Source organism: Xiphophorus maculatus, chromosome 9, assembly GCF_002775205.1.
Source record: "Xiphophorus maculatus strain JP 163 A chromosome 9, X_maculatus-5.0-male, whole genome shotgun sequence".
NCBI classification, from domain to species: Eukaryota; Metazoa; Chordata; class Actinopteri; order Cyprinodontiformes; family Poeciliidae; genus Xiphophorus; species Xiphophorus maculatus.
Window position 1 is genome coordinate 30,140,080 of NC_036451.1, and position 25,388 is coordinate 30,165,467.

The 25,388-nt window shown below is 37.9% G+C and overlaps 5 protein-coding genes across 9 annotated transcripts; all 5 read right to left on the minus strand.

The window, feature by feature from the left end:
- Positions 1–958: 958 nt before the first annotated feature.
- LOC102234980 (gastrula zinc finger protein XlCGF57.1-like) lies at positions 959–5,342 on the minus strand. 3 transcript variants are annotated; one of them, XM_023340101.1, is made up of 3 exons: positions 5,259–5,342; positions 3,658–3,824; positions 959–3,563 (listed from the first exon to the last, which is right to left on the minus strand). In XM_023340101.1, the coding sequence occupies exon 3, from the start codon at positions 3,546–3,548 to the stop codon at positions 1,665–1,667; it is 1,884 nt and encodes a 627-aa protein (XP_023195869.1). In that variant the 5' UTR covers positions 3,549–3,563; positions 3,658–3,824; positions 5,259–5,342; the 3' UTR covers positions 959–1,664. The 3 variants fall into 3 exon arrangements, with proteins under 3 accessions (XP_023195869.1, XP_023195870.1, XP_005808466.1); XM_023340102.1 differs by having other exon boundaries at positions 5,024–5,342; XM_005808409.2 differs by lacking the exon at positions 3,658–3,824.
- Positions 5,343–6,614: 1,272 nt separating this feature from the next.
- LOC102234719 (zinc finger protein OZF-like) lies at positions 6,615–9,964 on the minus strand. 2 transcript variants are annotated; one of them, XM_023339000.1, is made up of 2 exons: positions 9,548–9,964; positions 6,615–8,824 (listed from the first exon to the last, which is right to left on the minus strand). In XM_023339000.1, exon 2 carries the CDS (start codon positions 8,713–8,715, stop codon positions 7,147–7,149), a length of 1,569 nt encoding a protein of 522 aa, XP_023194768.1. In that variant the 5' UTR covers positions 8,716–8,824; positions 9,548–9,964; the 3' UTR covers positions 6,615–7,146. The 2 variants fall into 2 exon arrangements, with proteins under 2 accessions (XP_023194768.1, XP_023194767.1); XM_023338999.1 differs by having other exon boundaries at positions 9,535–9,963.
- Positions 9,965–10,361: 397 nt separating this feature from the next.
- LOC102234460 (zinc finger protein 2-like) lies at positions 10,362–13,860 on the minus strand. 2 transcript variants are annotated; one of them, XM_023338966.1, is made up of 4 exons: positions 13,802–13,860; positions 13,519–13,690; positions 12,225–12,539; positions 10,362–12,116 (listed from the first exon to the last, which is right to left on the minus strand). In XM_023338966.1, the coding sequence occupies exons 3-4, from the start codon at positions 12,522–12,524 to the stop codon at positions 10,374–10,376; spliced, it is 2,043 nt and encodes a 680-aa protein (XP_023194734.1). In that variant the 5' UTR covers positions 12,525–12,539; positions 13,519–13,690; positions 13,802–13,860; the 3' UTR covers positions 10,362–10,373. The 2 variants fall into 2 exon arrangements, with proteins under 2 accessions (XP_023194734.1, XP_014327748.2); XM_014472262.2 differs by having other exon boundaries at positions 10,362–12,539.
- A 1,233-nt stretch (positions 13,861–15,093) lies between these two features.
- LOC102234207 (zinc finger protein OZF-like) lies at positions 15,094–18,335 on the minus strand. The gene is made up of 2 exons (XM_023339006.1): positions 18,295–18,335; positions 15,094–16,650 (listed from the first exon to the last, which is right to left on the minus strand). Exon 2 carries the CDS (start codon positions 16,633–16,635, stop codon positions 15,100–15,102), a length of 1,536 nt encoding a protein of 511 aa, XP_023194774.1. The 5' UTR covers positions 16,636–16,650; positions 18,295–18,335; the 3' UTR covers positions 15,094–15,099.
- A 2,543-nt stretch (positions 18,336–20,878) lies between these two features.
- On the minus strand, positions 20,879–23,889 carry LOC111609638 (gastrula zinc finger protein XlCGF8.2DB-like). Its single transcript, XM_023339029.1, has 2 exons — positions 23,586–23,889; positions 20,879–22,295 (listed from the first exon to the last, which is right to left on the minus strand). The coding sequence occupies exon 2, from the start codon at positions 22,278–22,280 to the stop codon at positions 21,174–21,176; it is 1,107 nt and encodes a 368-aa protein (XP_023194797.1). The 5' UTR covers positions 22,281–22,295; positions 23,586–23,889; the 3' UTR covers positions 20,879–21,173.
- Positions 23,890–25,388: the final 1,499 nt, after the last annotated feature.

The window sequence follows — 25,388 nt, forward strand, 5'->3', positions numbered from 1 at the left end:
AAAGAAGTTACTCAACTAAATTTAGTTGAATAAATGTAACTAGTTACTACCCAGTTCTGGTGTTGACTGTCGGTTGATGATGATCTACACAAAGCTGCTACTCCATCATATATGGACTTAAATTTGATGCTGTTTTATAACACAGTTTGTTCCTAATTTTTTTAAACTTTGTCTCTATGTTTTCATGTCTTACTTGTAATATTAATCAGACTTGAGTAAATCTGAACATCAACCCAGGTTCCTACCTAATAAAACCATAAACTTGGTTTATGCATTTCCTCTTACAATCTGCTTACTGAAAAAAATCAGAACAAAATCACAGATCCTCTTCATCAGGCGACCCTACCCACTCGTCTTCATATTCTAGACCTTGTGCTGATTTATGGTATTAAGTGGGAGAAAATAAGAGAATTCATTTAAAACACTGTCCTGTCTGACCATTTAAAAAAAGGGTTTAATTTACTAAAACAATCCAAACCTGAGAAAATGTTGTTATAGTAAATCATCAGTTGTAACAAGTTCTAAAAAAATAACTTCCATTATTTTTCTCTTGATCTAAAAAAACAGAGCAGGTGGCAGCAAATTTATATCTGCACTTTCCTGAATTTATGTTATTGTTCCACTAACGTCCCTGAAGCATGAAGAACACGCTTGAACCAAAAAACTCTTTCACAAGCTTTTTAATTCCTGTGAAATAATATTTCACTGCGTTTCCTCCAGGTGTTAATCAGATAAACAATCCTCTTGTGAGCAGCTGCATGAAAAATACATGAAATACTTATATAATATCCTTTTGTCTGTTTTCTTCTTCTTGGTTTTGTTTCATTTTCCACATCTGTTCTTTTCCAATTTCAAATTATTTTAATTTCATGCTCCAAAAGTATTTGACACTTTGAACCCAAACTGTAAAAAAAAAAAAAAACATTTCACATAAGACACCGAGAAATTTATTTCCTCCTTTAATTGAATTAATACAAAGCAGAATACATAAAAAACTTCAAGTATGTGCAGGTATTTCTTTCAATGTTTAGGAGTTTTAGACAGGAGGTGAAAAACTCAGTATGATTAAAAATCTCATTTTCATCAGTCTTCTGGGCCATTCAGCAGGAAAACAAGATAATTAAAACTAGTTTGACAAACAGCCTGAAGCACTGTAAAAATCTTCAATAAGAAAAACTTTTCTGTTTAGATTTCATTTAATTTCAAAATATTTAAGAACCTCCACGTTTAAGGCAATGTGACAACAGCTGAAATGAGTCCATCTCTGCCTTTAAAGGCAAATTAATCTGCAAAACATTAGCAAAGCAGCGAAAGGAACATTTATACTGTGAAACAAACTGGCAGCATGAACAATGCAAACCACAGTGGTCTCAAAATTGAGCCTTCAGGGACTCCATAGATTTATAGACCTTGAGCACCAAAGTCCAGCTCGTCTTCGTTGCTTTGAGCTGAATGGGCCAAAATTCATGGCCAGGATCTATAGATGGATGGTTTTGGATATTTTTTTTGGAAACAAAAATCTGAATTGCCCTGTTTGCTTTGGTATAAAACGGTTTACAGGTAAAACAAAACAAACAAAAAAAAGTAGGTCGAGTAGAGCAGCAACGGGTCACATTCCCACTGTGGGTCAAATAAATGATGTTTTACAAACTTTAACATCTTTTCTAAGGTTTATTTTCACATATATGTGCAGTCAGTTTATATCTGGCAGTGAATAATTTACCGCACAGTTCACAGGAATACGACTTTTCTCCTGTATGAGTCCGGATGTGCATCGTCAGACTGTACGGTTTGGAGAACTTCTCTCCACAGGTGACGCATGAGAAGCCCTGCTCACCTGTGTGGCTCCTCAGGTGATTGTCCAGCTGAATGCTGGAGGTAAAAGACGCTTCACAAACATTGCAGGCAAACTGCTTCTCGTCTGTGTGACTCCTCAGGTGTTTGGCTATACTGCTCCTGTCACTAAAAGATTCTTCACACTTTTTGCATGTAAACTGCTTGTTGCCTTTGTGGGTCCTCATGTGTTGGGCCACGTTAGCTCTGCTTATGAATAATTTACCGCACAGGTCACACGCATAGGGTTTCTCGCCGGTGTGGGTCCTTCTATGGCAGCCTAAATGAAATTTGGTATGAAAAGATCTGGGACACAGATCACACTGAAAAGGCTTCTCGCCTGTGTGACTTCTCATGTGTTTAACCACAGCCAACTTATCAATAAAAACATTACCACAAACTTCACATGAAAACGGCTTCTCGCCTGTGTGAGTCCTCCTGTGGCGGTCGAAGTTGATCTTGACCGTGAAAGCTTTATCACACAGGTCACACGGATACGGCTTTTCAGGCAGGTGAACCTTGAAGTGCGCTCTTAAGCCATCTCTACTGGCGTAGCTTTTTCCACAGGTGGAACATGAGAATGGCCTCTTGCCTGTGTGGAGTTTGCTGTGACGATCCAGACCTCGTTTGTTTCTGAAGGTCTTATTGCACGATCCACACGAGAACAGCTTCTCGTCTGTATGAACTGTGATGTGTGTTTCACTGTGTTTTTTTAAACTTTTTCTGCTTACGTAGCTTTTTCCGCAGGTTGAACACGGGAATGGTTTCTCCCCTGTGTGGAGTCTGATGTGATAAACCAGATTTTGCCTCTTGGTGAAAGATTTATCACACAATCCACATGGGAATGGCTTCACTCCAAGGTGAGCTTTGATGTGTGCGCTTAAGCTACATCTGTTGATGTAACTTTTTCCACAGGTCTTGCATGAGAACGGTCTCTCACCTGTATGGGTTCTCATGTGCCGAACCAAACCACTGCTATAGCTGAACGGCTTACTGCACACTTTACAGGTATGCGGCTTCTCATTAGTGTGGTTTCTCATGTGAATTTTCAAGGCAGTTTTTCTGATGAAACGTTTTCCACATATTTTACAAGAACACATGTTTTTCTGGAGCTTTTTCATTTTTGAACGGTCAACAATGTTGCTCTGATTGACTGTCAGCTTTTCATCTCCATCTAGTCCATCATTGTATCCGTCCTTTGGTTGGTTTTCAGCTCTACAGGAGTTTGAAGGGTGGATCTGGTCATGGTTTGGGTCTGATTCACTGAGATATTTTTCCTCATAAATGGGAGTTTCACTGGAGGAATCCTGCTTCACTAAAAGTTGACCTTCATTCTGATGACTGTAGAATTCCTCCTCCTCTTGTTTAATCTGAACAGGTTCTTGTTCCTCTTTAATCTCTGGAGGTTCTGGTTCCTCCTTTGTCTCCATCATCTGTTCATTTTTATTTTGAAATATTTCATCACAACCAGCAGCCACCATGAAGGTGTCAGCTTCCTGCTTCACTACAGATTTCTCTTCATGAGAGACGTTGAGCTCAACTTGTTCTTCTTTGATCCGTTGACATTCTGGTTCCTCCTTAATCTCTGTAATCTGCTGTGGATCTGGTTCCTCTTTCATCTCTAGATCATTTGGTAAGTTGTGGTCATGAATGGAGTTGCTTTCTGGTAGAATGAGGAACTGATCACCAGCAACCACCCAAATATTAACAGACATGATGCAGTTTGGGACCTGAAGGTAGAACAAAACAAATTTAATAATTTTGACAAAATGTATTTATATGCATTGTTTACCTTATAAAAACAAACAAGCAAACAAAACAAACTGATTTCAGGTGTTAGTAGGTTCCAGTCCATAATAATATGCCACCCATGCTGGGCATCCATTTAATCAAACGAACTGGTCAGGATGGATCGTCTTGCATCCACTGAACTGAAGGCATCGCTGCCAAACTCAACGTCTACGTCCTGAAGCTGGACAGTCGTCTTCAGCCTGACAAAGACACACGCACCAAAAGTTGCTTCCTATTTTGTTGGATGAAGAAAGTGGTTTTGAAAGATTTAAAGTGTAACCTGATGAACTTTTAAAGAGTAATTTTATGCGCATAAAAAATGCTTTTGAAGAGATATTTAATCTGCCGCAAAAATAAGGACTATAAAATAATTAAGATTGCTAGAAGTAGTTTCTGGGGTAAAACTTAAATGGGAGAATTAAATCAATACAAAAAATGTGTTTACAAATTAGAGGAGTCAATATTATTTTTGTTAATAGACATTCCTTTGTGTTTACTTGTATCCACTGCTGTAGACCTCCTCCAGATAATCCTACATTGGAGTCATAAAACGCTGAAGAGCTGGTAGACTGTAGAGGCCTAACTCCACGAAGCTGAAGTTGGTTTCCGATTCCAGCTTCTGATTTGGGAAATGGCTAAAGGGCGATTCCACCTAATTTTTCACTACCTTCTGCATCTTTAATCAACTCTAGTTTAAAAACTACAAACCTGGACTGGATTATTCTGCTCTAATAGCAGAATATTTAGAACCATGTTTGAGATTTGTGAAACCTTTACATGATTTGTGAAACTTAACTGAAGTTTAGATTACTATTCACACTTGTTCCATGCAGTTCATTTTTTCAAATTCAAATTAAATTATAATTCAAAGCCACTCTATTAATCCCAATGGGAAATTAAATGTTGGTGTAACTCATTAATTCTTCAAAGAGTTATTGTAGATGGTGATGGCTGCTTGAAGGAAAGATCTTCTGCAACAGTCTGTTAAGTGAAGTGAAGTTTCACAAATCAGAAAAAGGTTTCACAAATTCCAAACATGGTTTTAAATATTCTGCTATTAGAGCAGAATAATCCAGTCCAGGTTTGTAGTTTTTAAACTAGTGTTGATTAAAGATGCGGAAGGTAGTGAAAAATTAGCATTTCCCGAATCGGAAGCTGGAATCTGAAACCAACTTCAGCTTCGTCCCAATTCGTACGATACATAATTTCGTTTAATGAGCCGTAAATCCCTGTGTGAGTTGGATTAAAATCACAACACCTCCGCTCTGTTTAACGGTTAACTCGCCTTTGTTTCCCCTCCTAATATGGCGGACACGCTCACATGTTTTAGAAGCTAGGAGTCAAAGCAGCAGCTAGCAGGTATTTGTTGTCTAATTTAGTGAAAAGACGGTTCTCTTACCAGCTAACCCTGTTTTATTCTTTAGAAGAAGAGCCAATAGCCACACAGCGTCCAACTAATGTCCAATAATCTCCTCTGTGAAAACTTTACGTTCGTTTCTCCAGCACGAAACTGGCTGCTTCTCGTCATGAGCTTTAGCTTCTCAGATAGCTAGGAGGCTAACTGGTCTCGCTCTGGGCGCTGAAGCTGCTAAAACAGACAAACATCGCTATTAAAGTAAAACTGTCAATATTACCAGATTTCACGACGAGCCAAGATATGAAGACCGGTTTAAATGAAGAGCAGGACGAAGCAGCGTTCTTCTTCTCCTGTAGTATTTTTCTTCTTCTCTTGTTTTGACGGTTACCAAGAAACTCAAGCCGTGTATCACCGGCACCTACTGGTCTGGAGTACGGTTCAAAATGCTTTGTTATTTTACACCTTCAATATCGATTGTCATATTTTATAATGAATTTTGTTTTCCTAAACTACCTAATTAAACTTGGAATAATTTTATTTTATGAATTATCTTGTAGTACATTTATTTAATTAAATGTTTGTCTATTTTTTCTAAATTCCTTCAACATTTTATCTCCAACGGATTAAAATATGTTCTTCTTTCAAGCAACAAAATGGAAACTGGATCCTGTGGACAGGTTAAGCTTAAAAAAACCAAAAAAAAGTAAACAGTACAGACATAGATTATACAGAAAAATAAAAAGTAAAAGAAAAATATAAATTATATAACTGTGGCTCTGCTCCAATTGCCCAACTACACAAAAAATCTAATTCAGATGTCTAATAACTTATAAATAGTACTTATGGTGATTAAAGTTGATCCTAATAAACGTCAATCACCATAAGAAAGATGATCTTAAATTAAGCTAAAATATTTAAATTGTCCACTCGGACTATCAATTTTTAGAGTACTGTACTTCTCAGATCCCTTATCTAATTTAGTGTTAAAAGTGAAAAGGTCGTTATACAGGAGATTTTAACATGTTGCCACTGAAAGTGATAACAAGACGTAGCCGTTAATGCTATCTTCTACTGATGCTAACATTATCCATAGACCTTCCCACTCTTGTTTTCATGCTCTGGACCCACAAAGCTTTAAGTTGGGAAAAAATAATAGTAGCTCCTCACAACCCAGTCCTAATTATTATTTTTAACATTTCAGTTAAATTTACAATATACAGTATATTAGTAGATATTAATCAATGCTTTAACAACTTTTAAAGAGTAATTCTCAATTCTCAAAAAACAAAATATATGCTATCAATTTAATCTCTGTTCTTTCACAAGTTTATTTTTATTCCATTAAATGCCCTGAATGAAAAAAATACTTGAACCAAAAATGCAGTTGATTTAAAACAGAGACTTTGTTCACAAGCATTTTTGTTCTAATGTAAATTTCTTTCTGTTAAGCCATTTGGAGGTCAACTCAGCATTTATTTTCCTCCTTTTGTTAGATTAAATCAAAGCAGACCTAAAATAAAACTTCAAGTATTTGCAGGTATTTCTTTTTGTGTTTTTTATATTAAAAACTTTATTTAACCAGGAAGAAAAAAAGCCTTTGAGATTAAAATCTAATTTACCAGAATGTCCTGGGCTGAAAACAAAACAAGATAAAAATCAGAAAATGTAAATTTTCTTACAATAAGAGGATCAACAGCCTGAAACACTGTTAATATCAAAATTATAATTTCCCTTTAGCTTCATTTAATTTGAAAAGTTTTAATAACATCCACTTGTTTAACATATTTAAGGCAATGCAATATAAATATTCAGAATTTATACTGAGCAATAAATTGATATTTGCTCATATTGAAATTTGAATATGAAATGCAAACAAAGAGAGTCTCAAAAATGAGCCTTGAGGGACTCCATAAATTAAGACACGTTATATTAGACCTGAATGAGTCAATATTCATGGACATAAACAACAAATGGACTTGGGCATTTTATTGCTATTTATTACTATTTACCATGAAAATCTAAAAGTACAACAAAAAACTGAATTGCCCGAATTTAAACACATTTTTAAATGTTTGTTTAAAAAAAAGTAGGTAAATCATAGTGGCTATGGGTCACATTCCCACTGTGGGTCAAATAAATGATGTTTTACAAACTTTAACATTTTCCTAAGCTTTATTTTCACATACATGTGCAGTCAGTTTATATCTGGCAGTGAATAATTTACCGCACATTTGACAGAAATACGACTTTTCTCCTGTATGAGTCCGGATGTGCATCGTCAGACTGTACGGTTTGGAGAACTTCTCTCCACAGGTGACACATGAGAAGCCCTGCTCACCTGTGTGGCTCCTCAGGTGATCGTCCAGCTGAATGCTGTCAGTAAAAGACGCATCACAAACATAACTAGGAAACTGCTTCTCAGGCTTCTTGTTCGTGTGATTTGCCATGTGTTTCACCATGATGTTCTTGTCACTAAATAATTTACCACATGCTTCACACGAAAAAGGTTTCTTTCCTGTGTGAGACCACTTGTGGCGCTCCAAGTCCTTTTTGTCCAGTGATGATTTAGCACACAGTTCACACGGATACAGCTTGTCAGTCAGGTGAACTCTGCTGTGTGACGCAAGGCTGCGTAAGTGAGGGAAGCATTTTCCGCAGGTGGGACACGGGAACGGCTTCTCGTTTATGTGGCGTGTGGCGTGACGAGCCAGAGATTGACTGTGTCTGAAGGATTTGTCACAGGATTCACATGAGAACGGTTTCTCCTCTGTGTGGACTCTGAGGTGGCAAGTCAGATATTGCATCCTGACAAAAGATTTATCACACACGCTACAAGTGAACGGTTTCTTTTCCAGATGATCTTTCATGTGTGCGTTTAAGCTACCTCTATCAATGTAGCTTTTTCCACAGGTCGTGCATGAGAACGGTCTCTCGCCTGTATGGGTTCCCATGTGACGAACCAAATGACTGGTGCATCTGAAAGACATGCAGCAGACTTTACAGGCATGCGGCTTCTCACCAGTGTGGATTCTCATGTGAACTTTTAAGGTACATTTCTTTGTGAAATATTTTCCACATATTTTACAAGAATGCGAATGAATATTTAGCTTTTTCGCTTTAGAACAGTCATCACCGTCACTCTGATTCATTGTCAGCTGTGGATTTAAATTAAATATCTGGTGGCCATCATTGCATCTGTCCTGGTGTTGGTTTTCAGCTTCAGGGGAGTTTGAAGAGTGGATCTGGTTGTGGTGTGGGTCTGATTCACTTTGGTATGTTTCCTCATAGAGAGGATTTTCTCTGGAGAAATCCTGGTTCACTGAAAGCTGATCTTCATCCTGATCACTGTAGAGTTCTTCCTGTTCTCTTTTAATCTGTGTAGATTCATGTTCCTGCAGTTCTTCTTTAATCTGTTCAGGTTCTGGTACCTCTTTAATCGGTTCTGGTTCTTCTTTAATCTGTTCAGATTCTGGTACCTCTTTAATCGGTTCAGGTTCTGGTTCCTCCAGTTCTTTAGTCTGTGCCGATTTTGGATCCTCTTTAATATCCGTCATCTGCTGCAGCTCTGGTTTAGTTTGGAATATTTTATCATAAGCAGCAGCCACCATAAAGGTGTTGGCCTCCAGTTTCACCTCTTGACAGACATTAAACTCAACTTGTTCTTCTTTGATCGGTTGAAGTTCTGGCTCCTCTTTAATCTGCTGTACATTTGGTTGCTTGTGTTCCTCTTTCATCTCTATATCATTTTGTAAGTTGTGACCATAAATGGAGTTGCTTTCTGGTTTAATAAATAACTGATCACCACCAACCTCTCAAATATTTAGACATGATGCTTCTGGAGATCTAGAGGCAAAACAAACGAAACATTTTAATGTCAAAGATTTTGACAAAATACACATATGACTTGCTTCATTTACATTTGATAACTAAATGAATAAAAAGAACACCTGAAAGACTTCAGCTATTAGAAGGTTTCAGCTCATGTTTCTCCTGTGAAACACATCTTCTATTCATAACACAAATAGTTGAAAGAACTCAAACAAACAGCATATGTTTAATATAAATAATTTAATAAATGAAAAATATTTAAGCTAGAAATAACAAATTCCAAGGCAAGTTATAAAAGTTATTCTGTTACAAAAAGGAGCCAAGTTGCCTGAGAGGAAAACAGGGACAGTAAAATGCAAAGTGTTAAGATTACTGGTAGGCCATTTGGGTTGCTGTTGTTACGTTATATTGGCTTTAATGGGACCTCAAGTAATTAAATCAGTACAAAAAATACATGCTTTTTACTTACAAATTGAAAGAATCAATAGTGTTTACGTTTTTTGTTTAGACATATTTTCTTCTTTTATTTACAAAAAAAGAAAACATCTTAATATCCACTCTGAATGACCTATGAACCCAGTAAACTATAGAGGTCAAGCTACAAAAAACACTTAGTAACTATAAGTCGTATATTACTTTGAACTGGATTGATTGTTTCCCCTCTAAATATGGCGGACGCGCTGACGTGTTCAAGCGCCTAGCAGTCAGTAAGTCTCGTCTCTTACCGTTTAGTCTTACTTTTATTCCCTGTAAGAGGAGCTGAAGGCCACAGAGTCCAGTCCAACTGTCCAAAAATCTCCGTGTGGATCTTTTTTATTTGCTTCTTTTTAGAGAAGAAAAAGCTAGTTAGCCTCCGGGCTAACTCCGACCAGTTAGCCTCAGAGCTAACTGGTGTCTCTCAGGGTGTTAGAGCTGCTAAAATAGACACACGTCGGTGTTAACGGTACACTTCATATATTCTTCAGACAAAGAGACAAGGTGTGACGAGAGGTTTAAATGGAGAGCAGAACGAAACCAGAGTTGATATTTTGGTTCTTGAGGTTGCTAACCGGATTACTTCTTCCTTAGTTTGAAGCGGCGGCTTGCACACAAAAGCCTGCGTTACTGCCATCTGTCGGATTATATGGATAATTCTTTTCACTATATTCTCTTAACATACAGTACATGCACACTCACGCAGCGTCACGTTTTCCCATCCGTCACGTCACTTCTTACCTAGTTCCAGTCCTCCACAGTAGATATCATTCACATACTTCCTGTGCACACTGGAAAACAAATTTATCCTAAATCTTTGATCCCAAAAGTGAGCCGTGAGGCAAAACACAAGTAAAAAGGGGATGTTTGAGCCGAGTTCATGTTCATGCACATCAACAATAGATGATTGGACCTGAGCATTTTATTTCCATTGATCTGCACAATTGACCAAAAATCTGAAGTGTCCTGGTTTAAACAGAAAGGTATGAAATGTCTTGTAAATGATAAAATAGGTAATAGTTAATGTAGTTATGGGTTGGATTCCATCTGTGGGTCAAAAAAATAATGTTTCACAAACTTTATCATCTTTCTAAGTTTTATTTTCACATACATGTGCAGTCAGTTTATATCTGGCAGTGAATAATTTACAGCATAGTTGACAGGAATATGACTTTTCGCCTGTATGAGTCCGGATGTGCATCGTCAGACTGTATGGTTTGGAGAACTTCTTCCCACAGGTGACGCATGAAAAGACCTGCTCACCTGTGTGGCTCCTCAGGTGATCGTCCAGCTGAATGCTGTCAGTAAAAGACGCATCACAAAGACTACAAGGAAACAGCGCCTCAGGCGTCTTGTCTGTGTGAGCTGTTGCATGTTTTAACATAGTGTATTTGTTAGTAAATAATTTCCCACACAATTCACACGAAAATGGTTTTTCGCCTGTGTGAGTCCTCCGGTGACGGACTAAGTCGGTCCTGTTTACGAATGATTTGGCACACAGGTCACAGGGATATGGCTTCTCCTGCAGGTGAACTCTGCTGTGTGATTTAAGGTTGCGATTGTCGGTGTAGGATTTTCCACAGGTGGTGCACAGAAATGGTCTCTCAGCTTTGTGGAGTTTGACATGACGAACCAGATCTCTACTGCTTATAAAAGATTTATTGCACGATGCACAAGGGAACGGCCGCTCACCTGTATGGACTCTGATGTGAATAACCATATCTCCTTTGTTTGTAAAAGATTTATCACACAGTCCACACGAAAACGGCTTCTGGCCTCCGTGGACTAGGCTGTGTGTTTTTAGGCTACTTCTGGTTGTGTAGCTTTTTCCGCAGATGGGACACGAGAACGGCTTCCTGGCTTTGTTGTGTCTAATGTGACAAACCAGATCTTGATTCTTGGTGGAAGATTTATCGTACAATCCACAAGTCTCTCCCACGTAAGTTCTGATGTGTGCGTTTAAGCTACTTCTATCGATGTAACTTTTTCCACAGATCTTGCATGAGAACGGTCTCTCGCCTGTATGGATCCTCATGTGACGAACCAAATGGCTGCTATGGATGAAAGATTTACTGCAGACTTCACAGCTATGCAGCTTCTCATCGGTGTGGATTCTCATGTGAAAATTCAGGGAACCTTTCCTGATGAAATATTTCCCACAAATTTTACAAGAACATGTTTTTTTCTGGGACTTTTTGAGTTTAGAACAGTCAACACTGTCGCTCTGATTCATCACCAACTCTCGATTTCCATCCAATACCTGGTCGCCATCATTGCATCTGTCCTCATGTTGGTCTTCAGCTTCGTTCTCATACAAAGGAGTTTCACTGAAGGAATCCTGCTTCACTACAAGCTGATCTTCCTCCTGATTAATGTAGAGTTCCTGCAGTTCCTCTTTAATCTGTTCTGGTTCCTGCAGTTCCTCTTTAATCAGTTCTGGTTCCTGCAGTTCTTCTTTAATCAGTTCTGGTTCCCGCAGTTCCTCTTTAATCTGTTCTGGTTCCTGCAGTTCCTCTTTAATCTGTTCTGGTTCTGGTTCCTGCAGTTCCTCTTTAATCTGTTCTGGTTCTGGTTCCTGCAGTTCCTCTTTAATCTGTTCTGGTTCTGGTTCCTGCAGTTCTTCTTTAATCTGTTCTGGTTCTGGTTCCCGCAGTTCCTCTTTAATCTGTTCTGGTTCCTGCAGTTCCTCTTTAATCTGTTCTGGTTCTGGTTCCTGCAGTTCCTCTTTAATCTGTTCTGGTTCTGGTTCCTGCAGTTCTTCTTTAATCTGTTCTGGTTCTGGTTCCTGCAGTTCTTCTTTAATCTGTTCTGGTTCCTGCAGTTCCTCTTTAATCTGTTCTGGTTCTGGTTCCGGTTCCTGCAGTTCTTCTTTAATCTGTTCTGGTTCTGGTTCCTGCAGTTCTTCTTTAATCTGTTCTGGTTCCTGCAGTTCCTCTTTAATCTGTTCTGGTTCTGGTTCCTCCTTTGTCACCGTCATTTTCTGCGGTTCAGGTGTTCTCTGGCATATTTCATCCCAACCAGCAGCCACCATGAAGGTGTCAGCTTCCTGCTTCATTACAGATTTCTTGTCATGAGAGACGTTGAGCTCAACTTGTTCTTCTTTGATCGGTTGATATTCTGGTTCCTCCTTAATCTCTGTAATCTGCTGTGGATCTGGTTCCTCTTTCATCTTGACATCGTTTGGTAAGTTGTGGTCATTAATGGTATTTCTTTCCGGTTGGATTAGGAACTGATCAGACATGATGCTGCTGGAGACCTGAAAGATTGACAAAATGCATAATCACATGATTATCTGGAAAGACCAAAGCAGAATCAAGACTTTGACAGATTCAGAAGACAGAAACTGTCTCCCTGTTGACATAATGATATTATGGAAACACATAGCCACGAGTGGCCAGGATATTTATGAGACTGCTTAAAAACAGCAGCTTCAGCATTTTGGCCTTTCTTCAACATATCACAATATTTTGAATTGTTATTGCGCAATAGCCAGCCCCGCCCTAAACCTCACAACTCCCATGGACTGACTACTGACCAGCTCTCCGTCTAACGGGTCCAGAAAATCTCTAGAACCCTCGAGTCTTACTCTTAAATAGGTTTAGGGGAGATAATCTGTTCAAGCTGGTGTCGAGAGACTCATCTATCCTTTAACTACCTTCATTCCAAGAGTTATGACCTTTTTCAGTTAATGAAACAATCAGCTGAGTAGCCCTCGCAACTGCATAATTTCAATAACCACCCTTGTTAACGGCAACAACGAGCATTTGTTACAGACTAGACAATTTTTAGTGGCTCAACATAAGATTTGATTTGGTTTGATTCTTGTCTTTGTACGGCAAAATCCTCTTCTGAACAGAAGCAAAGCAGAACTGGTTGTTGTCTTCTGAAGACTCAGTTCTTCATCGCTCAATGATCTCAAAGTTCTGCATAATTCACATTTTGCAGATATTTCAAAGAAGCCACAACCAACATTCGAGGAATAAAAAGTATTTCTAGTTTAATGTAACTACTTAATAAATGTCTTATGAAATCAGATCAGATTTTTTATCATATTTGTGTTTCTTTAAGTTCAACGTTCACTTCCTGGTTTGATAAAGGTGTCTTAAATAGCCATCTGCCTCTGTCAATTAATGTATGCCATTTCCCCACCCAATATGGCGACCGTTTTGACGTGCATCTAGCAGTCAAAGTAGCAGCTATCAAGCATTTGTTGTTCGTCATAAGATGTTTCTTACCGGATTTCTATTCCTCAGAAGAAGAGCTGGAAGCCGCACAACGTCCAGACATGTCCAATAATCACCTTGTGAAGTTTTTTTTGTGCTTTTGTCTTAAATAGAAACTAGCTGCTTCTTCTCTGAGTTAGCTTCTCAGGTAGCTCGGCGGCTAACTGGGCTCTCAGTGTTGGAGCTTTAAAAACAGACGAACATCAGTGTTAAAGGTCTACAGTAATTACTATGAGAGCTCACAATGAGACAAGATGTGAAAAACGGTTTAATCGAAGAGCAGAACGAAACAAACCTTGATATTTTTTCTTCTTCTTTTAACACCTGATTGCTTCTTCCTTAGTTCTACGGCAGTTTGCTTCCAAATAGTTGCACTACCGCCATCTCTCGGATCATATATGTAAACATCATTTTCTTGTCACTATATTCTTTGTAAATCCAGTTTCTCATCAATTTGATTTAATCGAACAACCACAATTTCAGACCTCACTTCCCTACTAATCTCCAAGGTTACGCTTTGATTCACATTCTTCCTACAAGTAATAAAAACATAGTTTCTTTATTAACTATAAAATTGTTTCCCATATTAAAACGAGTACCATTCAAAAAAAAAGTTTAAAAAAGTTTTTTGACTTATAATCTCTTATCCCTGTATTTTTTTAACATCAATACTTTTTTTCCACTCTATTTGCATGCCTCACTTTTACCTCGCTTTTCTCATAACTTCTTACGTTCCCACCAAACTATGCATTTATTCTCAGATTTGGATAACTTTATCTGCATACCAATATTTACTTTCTAAATCGCCAACCAACCAATAATTATTTGTACTTCCTGTTTGAATCTTCACAAATGCTGTCTGTGAATCACTGCAAATAATTACTTTTCATATTCTATGCTAAATCCAAAAATATTGTAAGTAATTATTCTGCATATGTACTTAAATCGATTTAATGTTGTTTTTTAATAATCTTAAAATGTAACTCTGAAATCACTCACTTCTGTGTTTTGGTGTTTTGAACCATCAGCATAAATCTGCATATAATCACTGATTTCTAATGACTATAAAACTATTGGCTAATATTTGTCTTTTTTTCTCTTCTTAAAAACTGATAATGGTTTATGTACATCAACATAAACATGTACATGTAAGTTTTAAAGGCCTCAGTAATGTTGGACTAAAATCTGTATCATAAACTTTAAATACTCCAGCCATCCTATCTTTAAATTTCTTTCCCTTTTCCTCCAATAAGCTTCTAATCCAACCAGATTACAGGTGCAATGCCGCCTCCTACTGGACAGGAGATAAACACATTTTTAAAAACCATATTCTATCAAATAATGAACTGAATGTGCCCATATTTATGCATACCAACAACAGAGGGATGAATTTGAGCATTTTTGCTATTCATCTCCACAATTCATTAAAATCCATGAGGACAACAAAATATTTTTCTGCTGTGGTTTAAGCATATGGGTGTGAAATGGTGTGTTTACAGGTAAAAAAGAAAAGAGTAGATAAATCATAATAGTTATGGGTCACATTCCTTCTTCAGGTTAAATAAATAATGTTCTACAAACTTTAACATCTTTTTAAGGTTTATTTCTACATATATGTGCAGTCAGTTTATATCTGGCAGTGAATAATTTACCACACTGTTGACAGGAATACGGCTTTTCGCCTGTATGAGTCCGGATGTGCAAAGTCAGACCATACAGTTTGGAGAATTTCTTCCCACAGGTCACACATGAAAATGGTTTCTCTCCTGTGTGGGTCCTCAAGTGACGGGTCAGTTGACTGTTGTCCATAAAAGACACTTCACAAAAATTACAGGAAAATGGCTTCTTGCCTGCGTGACTTCTCACATGTCTAATTAGAGTGCTTTTGTCACTAAAAAATTTACCACATGCTGTACAGGAAAACGGCTTCTCGCCTGTGTGAGTCCTCCTGTGGCGGACCAAGTTAGTCCTGTTTGTGAAAGTTTTAGCACACAGCTCACACACAAACGGCTTCTGATGCATGTGGACATAGGAGTGTGTTTTCAGGCTGCCTCTACTTGGATAGCTCTTTCCGCAAAATCCACACGAGAACGGTTTCTCGCCTGTGTGGAGTCTGGAGTGACGAACCAGATCTCGGCTGTTTCTGAAAGATTTATCACAAGATCTACATGGAAATAGTTTCTCTACCTGATGAACTTTGATGTGAGTGCTTAGGCTACCTCTATCAGCGAAACTTTTCCCACAGGTCTGACACAAAAATGGCCTCTCGCCCGTGTGGATTCTCATGTGACGAACCAAACCACTGCTGTAGCTGAATGACTTACTGCAGACTTCACAGGTATATGGCTTCTCACCGGTGTGGATTCTCATGTGAAAATTCAAGGTAGTTTTCCTGGTGAAACGCTTTCCACAAGTCCCACACTGGAACGGTTTTGCACCCGTGTGAATAATCATGTGATCAGCCAAGTACCTCTGCTGAATGAAACGTTTTCCACATATTTTACAAGAAGGCACCTTTTGGATTTTCTGATGTTCTTTCTCAGTACTCAGCTCTTCTTCTCCCTCTGATGTTGGAGACAAAGACCTTCCTCCCTGAGTTTGGTCTTCAGCATCAGGGGAGTTTGAAGAGTGAACCTGGTCTGAGTCTGGTTGGCTGTGATCTTTTTCATCATAAATAAGAATCTCTCTACTGGTCTCTTGATTCACTAAAAGTTGATCTACATCCTGATTACTGTAGAGTTCCTCCTCCTCTTCCTGTTTAACCTGAACAGTTTCTAGCTCCTCCAGTTCTTCTTTAATCTGTTCAGGTTTTGTTTCCTCCTTTATTTCCATCATCTGCAGCTCAGGTTTGCTCTGGAATGTGTCATCATAACCAGCACATACCATAAAGGTGTCGGCCTCCTGCTTGACTTCAGACTTTATGTTATTAAAGTTGTCAAACTCAACATGTTCCTTTTTGATCCGTTGATATTCTGGTTCCTCCTTCATCTCTGTAATCTGCAGTAGATCTGGTTCCTCGTGTTCCTTTTTCATCTCTAGATCATTTGGTAAGTTGTGGTCATGAGTGGAGTTGCTTACTGGTTGAATGAGGAACTGATCACCAGAAACCATCCAAATGTTAACAGACATGATGCAGTTTGGGACCTGAAGGTAGAACAAAACAAAATGATTTTACACAAGCAACAGAGAAGATGAGGATGTAGAAATCATCACTTTGTTAGCAAAGAAATTTAAATTTTTCGCTCAGCCTATTACAACTTTCTCCTTCATCATCCTCTTCATCTTGATTGACCCAAACAGAAAAGCCCCAATGAAATAGCAAAAGCTCCAAAAGAGCATGTGCTCACTGGAAGTTAGCTCAACTTCTGTTGTTTTTCCTCAGCACAGTTAATAAAATAATAATTACAATATTAAATGTTTACTTTTTGGTACTTCATAAGCTTTCGGCTTTTCATTTTTACTTTGTAGTTTAGTTGAGTATTACTAGATTTGTAAGTTTGATAAAGTGTTTTACCTGGAAATTTGAATTATTTTGTTAGTTCATATATTTTGGAGAGAAGTTTTCTATATTCCAGTCATTTTTCTCTTTCTGCAGAGGAGGAGCAGCTAGTCTGGCCTCTCACTTTAGTTTGTTCTCTTTACTCACTTTACTGTGAATGTTAAGGATTGGGGTGGCAATTAATTGGTTAATCAGCTAATTCTGCAGGAGACAACAGTTCATGAAGTTAGAACATGAGTTGTGGTGTCCCCCAGGGGTCCGTATTGGGAACAAAACTCTTAATCATGTATGTAAATGAGCCATTACAATTTCCAAGGTTTTGACCCTGTTGTTGTTTGCTGATGTGTCTCTTTCAGATGATGATATTCATGTTAAAGTGCAACAGAGGAAATGTCTATATTGAAACCTTGGTTTGAGAGGACAATGAACAAAAGCTTAATTAGTGGTTTTAATTTTTCAATAAATATTCAAAGACATCTGGAAAAATATTGGGTTTATATTAAGTAAAGTTACTGAACGTTCTTAGCAATCATAATTTAGGATAAACTCAATTGGAAGGCCTAGACTCATCATGTAAAAACTATATAAACATAGTAGTTTTAAATAAAGAAAATCAGAATATGATTAATTCAATATTTTTGCACTGTTGATTAATTTTACCATACATATATTTTTGTCTTTGGCTCAACTTGTTTATGACAATAAATGCGTCATATTTTATGATCCATGCTGATCGACCTCCTGCTGGCAGATATATTTTTGGAGTTATAAAATCCTGTGTCCTTGCGATATATAGTATACTATACTACTGCTATAGTGTCAAAAAATGCCCAGCTAGTACGATGTATAGTTTTGTTCACCATAAGCCTTAGACCGCTTTCAATCAAGTTAAAACTGCAGCAGTTCATCTTTACTAACCGCTGTTTCCCCTTTCAATATGGCGGCCGTGCTGACGTGTTTTAACACGTAGCAATCAAAGCAGCTCCTGCCAAGCATTGGCTGTCACAGATAATAGAAAACAGCTCTTTTACTGCACTGTCATGTTTCAGTATTTAGAAGAAATTATGTTTGCACCACGTCGTTCAATTATGAAGCTTTATTGAAACACTATTACTGACCGGAAACTAGCTGTGCATCTCTTCTCAGAGCTAGCTTCTCAGTTAGCTCGAAGGCTAACTGTCATATCAGGCTGTTAGCTGCTAAAACAGAAAAAACATCGCTGCGAAAGATTGACTGCAAATACTATTAAAGTTCATAATGAGACAAAACGCGAAGAAGGCTTTACATACAGAGAACGGAGCCGCAGACTCCCTTATTTCTTCTTCTTCTTCGGCTTTAATAGTTGACAACCGAATTGTAAGTAGAATACCGCCTCTTACTGGACAGGATGTAAACAGATCTTTTGTAAAAACTACATTATACCTCATAATTATTTTAGACTAAACTCAATTTTAAACTCCTGACATAACACATTCAAAGTAATTATTTTTTTCTTAAACGGTTTTCATTTCTGTTCTCCGGGTTTGAGCTGAAATCATTTTGACAGATTTTTTTCCCTCTTTCAAAGCAGTTTCTGTCAATCATTGCGAGTCATCCAGGTATTATGCTATACCGCTAGAACATATTTATCCGTTTGGATGTTTTACCCATTTTATTACTTTACAAATCAACCATGAGAAACAAAATTTGGCTTTTTGACCCAAAAAAAGCACAAAAAACCTCTGTCAAAGTGAAAACTGATTTCTAAAAAGTAATGACAATTTTTTAAAATGAGATGTCAAACAAGAGATTGAATACATATTCACCCTCTTCAAGCCAGTATTTAGTAGATGCATGTTTGGCTACAATATTGAAATTTCTCTACAGAGAAATGTGACCAAAGCTATTCATCACAAATGTCGAATTTCTGACCAGTGCCCAAAAAGTGCAGTAAAACAATAAATTTGAGAATTAGACTAAAGTCTAAATTAAGGTTTTTATTAGAAATATCTGAAAATAATACAAGGATGGCCAATGATTCAGTTATGATCATCAAAAAGGAAAAAAAAAACAAACATAAATGTCACAATGGTAAAAATACACAACATGTAAGAGATACATAAACACAACAAACCACTTATAAAATAAACAAAGCTTTGCAATTTATAAATCCTTAGAGGTCACAATGTATTAAACACAAATATAGCTGCCATAAAATGCATCTCTATAGTGGGCTGTCGATCAAATAAAATATTTTCTGTTCAATAGGAAAACGGCCTCACCTCCACTTTATTCCAGGTGATCTGCAGGGTGACAACAGTCACATTCTTCTCAGGAGTATGGTTTCTAGCCCATGTGAGTTCTTAAGTGACGAGTCAGATCACTATTCTAGTCAAAAGACTTTTCACAAGAAAACAGCTTCTCACCTGAACAGGTTCTTAGGTGAACAGTCAGGTAGTTTCTGACACTGAAAGATTTATCACACACTTTAGAAGAACAGATTGTCCCCTGTGTGAGTTCTGACATGAAAAGCCAAGTCATTGCTGGTTCTGTATGATTTCTCACACAAGCCACAGGAAAACAGCTTCTCACCTGGATGAATCCGGATGTGACGAGACAAATCACTGCTGGCTATGTAAGATTTATCACACAACTCACAAGGAAATGGCTTCTCACACGGATGCTGGCAGAGTCAGCAGAGTTTGCAGAGGAGCAATAACATTTCTATTCATTATGTTTCCTGTGTTTTAAAAGAACATTCTCATGCCATAAGAATAATTTATAAATCTATACTGAAGCAAAGCAACATTATCAAGGAGATCTCCAAGATCCATCAGGAAGTAATAAGCCCAGTAAATTTTTCAGTTTCCAGTAACAATGTCTGACTTAATAATCGTCAAACAGTTTAACTCATTTCTTCATTTGTCCACTAGAGGGGGTGTAATGCCAGAAACAAACAGGAGTTAGAAATAAGACTAGGATTTATACACATTTCACACAAACAGCGTCTTCCATCAAGATAACAGAAATACTGTTAAAAATAATAAAAGTGCAAATGCAAAAAAACACACAATGTTCTTCACACAAGATACACAAAATATCCGCAGATAAAAAGAACTAATCCAGATTCAAATAAAATCCAGTCCTTATAAAAGGCTTCAAGGGAAAAAATGTTGACTTAAATGATCTTTTAAGTGAAAAATAATTAAACAAGTCTGTTATATACTAAGAAAAAAGCTAAAGTAATATACAGATGCAAGCTCCATAATATGTCCAATTTTCACAACTAAACCAGCCAGAAATCTAAATTCCTCTCACTGCAGCAACATTTGTTGGGAGTTTTTTTTAGAAATGATTACAGAAATGTGGGGAAAAGCGTTATAGACCAGATATGTCAGTTCCAAGCATTTTTTTGATCTTTGAAAATTAAGACCAGATTTTAAAAAAAGGAAATTGGGACAATTTGTATTCAGTATGCAGAATGATCCAAGTAGGAAGTTAACAATTTAGACAATCATGTTTTTAACAACCTGGACAGGGAAAAGGACCAGAGACGCACTAATGAGATTGTAATGCACCACCAGTAAGGCACTTTGAATAAGCTGTAAGTGGTTTTGTCATAGTTGTGAAATAAAATGCTCCTTTTGTTCATTTCTAGAACATTCCCTGCGTTAACTTTGAAACGTAAGCAGTTTCTCTCTGGGAGTGAATGACTCCTCACACATTTAAAAGAAAATCTATGGAGATAAATTGTGGCCATAAAGTTTGTTCAAAAGATTTTTTTATTTAAAAACATTTTTTGAAATTGAAAAAAAATTAAACTGAAAGAATTTTGAACATGAAAAGTTTTGATTTTTTTTTCAAATTATTATTATGATTATTATTATTATTACAAACATGTAATTAATCAATTTAAATAAAGTGGAGATGGACTGGCGACCTGTCCAGAGTGATCCCGCCTCACTGCTGGAGAAAGGCACCAGTACTCTCACGACCCCACAGGGAATAAGCGTGTTTGATAATGGATAGTGTATGGTTGTTTGTCCTGTGTTGCCTTTCCAACGTGAGCCCTACATCCGGCAGCAGATAGGCACCTGGAGATGGATTTACAAGCTATTCAACAGCTCAGACAGAATATAAAGAGTTTTTATGTAATCTGCTAATTATTTCTGGAAGAACTTCAACAAACTTAACAAGTATACAGCTTCCCACTTGTGTGGGTTCTCATGTGCTTAGCCATGCTGCTGCTGTCACTAGACGCTTTACCGCAAACATTACAGTAGTAGGGCTTCTCACCTGTATGGGTTCTCATGTGCTTAGCCAGATTGCTACAGTCGCTAAAAGCTTTACCACAGGTTTTGCAGTGATACGGCTTCTCACCTGTGTGAGTTCTCATGTGGTTGGTCAAAGGACTCCGGTTACTGAAAGATTTGCCACACACTTTACAAGAATAAGGCTTCTCGCCTGTGTGACTTCTTATGTGATCATTTAAGTATGTTTTGTCACTGTAGGCTTTCCCACAAACATCACAAGAGTAAGGTTTTTCTCCAGAATGAGTTCTCATGTGAACAGTCAAGTTACTTTGCTGGGTGAAGCCTTTCCCACAGACCAAACATGAGAAAGGCTTCTCCCCTGTGTGAGTTCTCATGTGGCTAGCCAAATGGCCACTGGCTCTGAAAGACTTCCCACATAATTGACAGGAATGGGGCTTTTCACCAGTGTGGGTTCTCATGTGTACAATCAAGTTAGTTTTTTGTGTGAAACCTTTCCCACAGGTCAGACATGAGAAGGGTTTTTCACCTGAGTGGGTTCTTATGTGATCAGTCAGGTAGTTAGATTTAGTAAAGCATTTACCACAAACTTCACAAGAAAAGTTTCTGTCTTGTACGATGTCACTGTTTGGTTCTGGTTCACAAGAAGGCGTCACCATGAAGGTGTCCGTCTCTTGCTTCACTCCTTGCTGGTCGTCTTCCTGGAAGGCACTGCCTTCAACTGGTTCCTTATCAATTTGTTCTGGTTCATCCTTTCTCCCCAACATCTGCTGCAGTTCTGGCTCACCGAGAAAGGTTTCCTCACAAGTGGAAGTCAGAATACATGTGTCAGTTTCCTTCTTCACATCAACCCGCTCTTCATCCTGAATGATGCAGACTTCGATCTCTTCTTCTTTAATTAGTCGAGCTTCTGGTTCCTCCAGTTTCTCCTCCACTGCATTGCCTTGGTTACAGTCAAGAATGGAGTTGCTTGATTGGTTGATGAGAAAGTGATCGCCAACGACCTCCCACGTGATGACAGACATGATGCGGTGGAAAGCCTGTGTTAACAAGAGAGAATTATGGCTTATTAATGGGGTTGAAACAAATCTATGTGAGATGTGAGGAAAGAAAATGTGGATATTCCACATATCTGATTTAGCGCTCTGTCGCTGTTGTCATTCAGTCCTTCAGTAACTAGGGCTGGGCAATATGGCTGAAAAACATATGACGATAAGCATTCATATCAGTTGATTTAGATAATTATTGATTAGTTTTTTGTTTTACATATCTGAACTACTGCCAAACTGGCTACTGACCATTCCTCCTTCAATCACTGTTTACACTCCATACTGTTGATTTTTAAGGACTCATGAGTTACCAGCAGGTTGTTGCTGCCCCTAGTGGCAGCTTCAGTCATTTCATCATAAATTAAAGGCTGTTGGTTCTAACAGATACCTCTGAACATTTGGACATTTTTCATACATGGTTTCTACACCAGGACAGGTCACCAAGCAAAGCCTGAACGGATCTGAACAGAACACTGGATTGGGTTGTACCACCAAACCTAACAGGACATTTGGGTTGCAAGCAAACTGCTGTTTGTTTGTTCGTCTTGAGGAAACTAATACTATCACAAGAATAAAGATAAATACCAAGTCAGAAATATAAATAGTAATTATTTTTAAGTGTGTTCTTATCTACAGTCTTTTACTGTCATTTTAGCTGTAATCCCTCCAATCCCATAGTTGGCTAAATGGGCAGATTAATACATATTCTATGGACAAGTGAATGGAAGGTCGGACTAAAGGATAAACATAAGGGATATATGGAAAGAAATTTTCCAAAACCCTCTCTCACCTTCCAGCTTTTTATTAAAAGTTATTCATATCTTAAGATTCAGAAGTAAAATCCCAGAACTTTCCAGGTTGTGATATGGAGAGCTGTTTACAAGGCAGTTAACATTAATAAACACAAAATATAAATTTACTGCACATAGGCAATGTGACTGAATATTTATTTATTTTTTGCATATACAGTGCATATTAAACACATTTCTGTTAATATGCCATCAATAGCCAGAAGGTTATTTTCATCTGTATCCCTAGAGAGACGGTCAAAGGTATGAGAATAAACACTTATATTTGAAACATTTATGTGTTTTATGTAAAAAACACTAAACTGCATTTGAAGCTTTTCAAACTGCAGCTCCTCCATTCACTTTGATGCTTTACAGGCCGCTCTTTCCTCTCCCAATATGGCGGAGTCACTGACGTGTCACAGCTGCTCGCAGCACAAGAAGTTGTTAGCTAGGATTTAATGCAACAGATCGCCAAATATCGCTCTCTTACCGACTCTTGACGTGTTTGCTCGTCCGAGAAGGACTTGAATAAATGTCCAATACTTTCAATGTAAAGTTTCCTTTCGTCCCATTTATCCTTAAAGGAAACAGTTAGCTTCTCTGTTAGCTCGGGGGCTAACAGGTCTTCTTCGGGCTGCTGTTGCTGGTCAACCAGGGCAAAATCGGTGTTAAAGACAAACTAAGAAATACTATCAAAGCTTATAATGGTACATTAAATGCAGAAAGCTGGAATTAAATAGCAGAAGACAGCGAAACATTGACGCAACTTATTCTTCATTTTCGGTCTCTTGTTTTCGTACTTCTTCTGGTCTTTAGTGTAAAAACAACACGATAGTGCGCCACCTAATGGTAGGTGGCGTGGATCAGAACTTTCAGCACGGTGTGGTATGCAGAGTCTATAAAGATGGGCTGAAAATCCACCTTAAAATGAATACTAGCTAGCTGTAGCACTGACTAGATTATTTCAGGAGAAATGTCAGTTTCTGCCTAATAGGAAGAGAGACAGCCTGCAGTACAGAAGAGCTGCAGCTTTACAAATTTTAAAGTAGGATTTTATTTGGATAGTCAGGAGTTTATTATCTACAAGGTGTAAAATGTGTTTGCTAATTTTAAAGACTGTATCTTAAAGAACAACACTCTTAAAATTATTTTATTTGGGGTTGAAAAGTCAATATCATCAAAACGTGTATTTGCACAAAGGATAATGAGGTCAGGAACCTTTTTAAGCGATAAAGACTTCCTTTCTGCACACCATATCTGCACCAACTGGACACCCATAACACTCATCCATCCATCCATCCATCCATCCATCCATCCATCCATTTTCTTCCGCTTTATCCAAGGTCAGGTTGCGGAGGTAGCAGCTTCAGAAGCGCTAATGCTAACCTGGATAATAACCAGTTGAGACTCTAGAGCAGATGGAAATTTTAAGTCTAAAGACAATTTGTTTATTCTGAATCTGCTCCCTGTGTCTGAAAGGTTTGGCTGGCTGGCCTTGGCTCCCTGACGACATCAAATCTCCTGGAGTTTATGCAAATGTGGCACACAGGCCATTTTGATGGAATAGTTGAGGTAAATTAATACTGTTTTGTGTTTTTTGTGTGTTATTTACTAGTTGTGTCACAGTTTGATGTGGTTGCGGAGGAGGGGTCAGTATCACTCCGCCGCTGCTGGTGACGATGGAACGGATGTTTTTTTCTAAGGCTGTGTAGCGATACCGCTAACTGAGTTACTTTGTAACAATTATTAAATTAACTCTCCTGTTATGTTCGTTTCTACAGTACAGCAAAAATGTTCGTGGGTCAATTTGACCCGGGGAGTGTTTAATCATGCTGTCGTGTCAGAAACCAAAAAATTCCTGTAACATTTTTGTATCTGATTATTGACTCCAATATTAACCATTTCAATCAATATTTGTGCAATGATGTTTTTTTATTTCTCAGAAATTAAGGATCAATGATGACAACCTTGAAATTGATCTTTGGTCAATTTTTTTTATATTACACTTTTTTTTATTTTATTTTATGGGTGATCTTTATAATTGAATTTAAGACACACACACTGTTCAGGGTCAAATTGACCCGCTGATTAAAATCAAGGTAAATGAGTGATGCAGAGAGTATTTATGTTTTCCTCCACTTCTGCCATCAATCACTCTGCTGATAAAACAGTGGAGGACAGTGAGAAGATCTTCACTGAGCTGAAGAGGAAAGACGCTGAGCTGGAGCAGCTCTCACACACAGAGGATCACAACCAGTTTCTCCTCAACTACCCCTCACTGCCAGCACTCAGT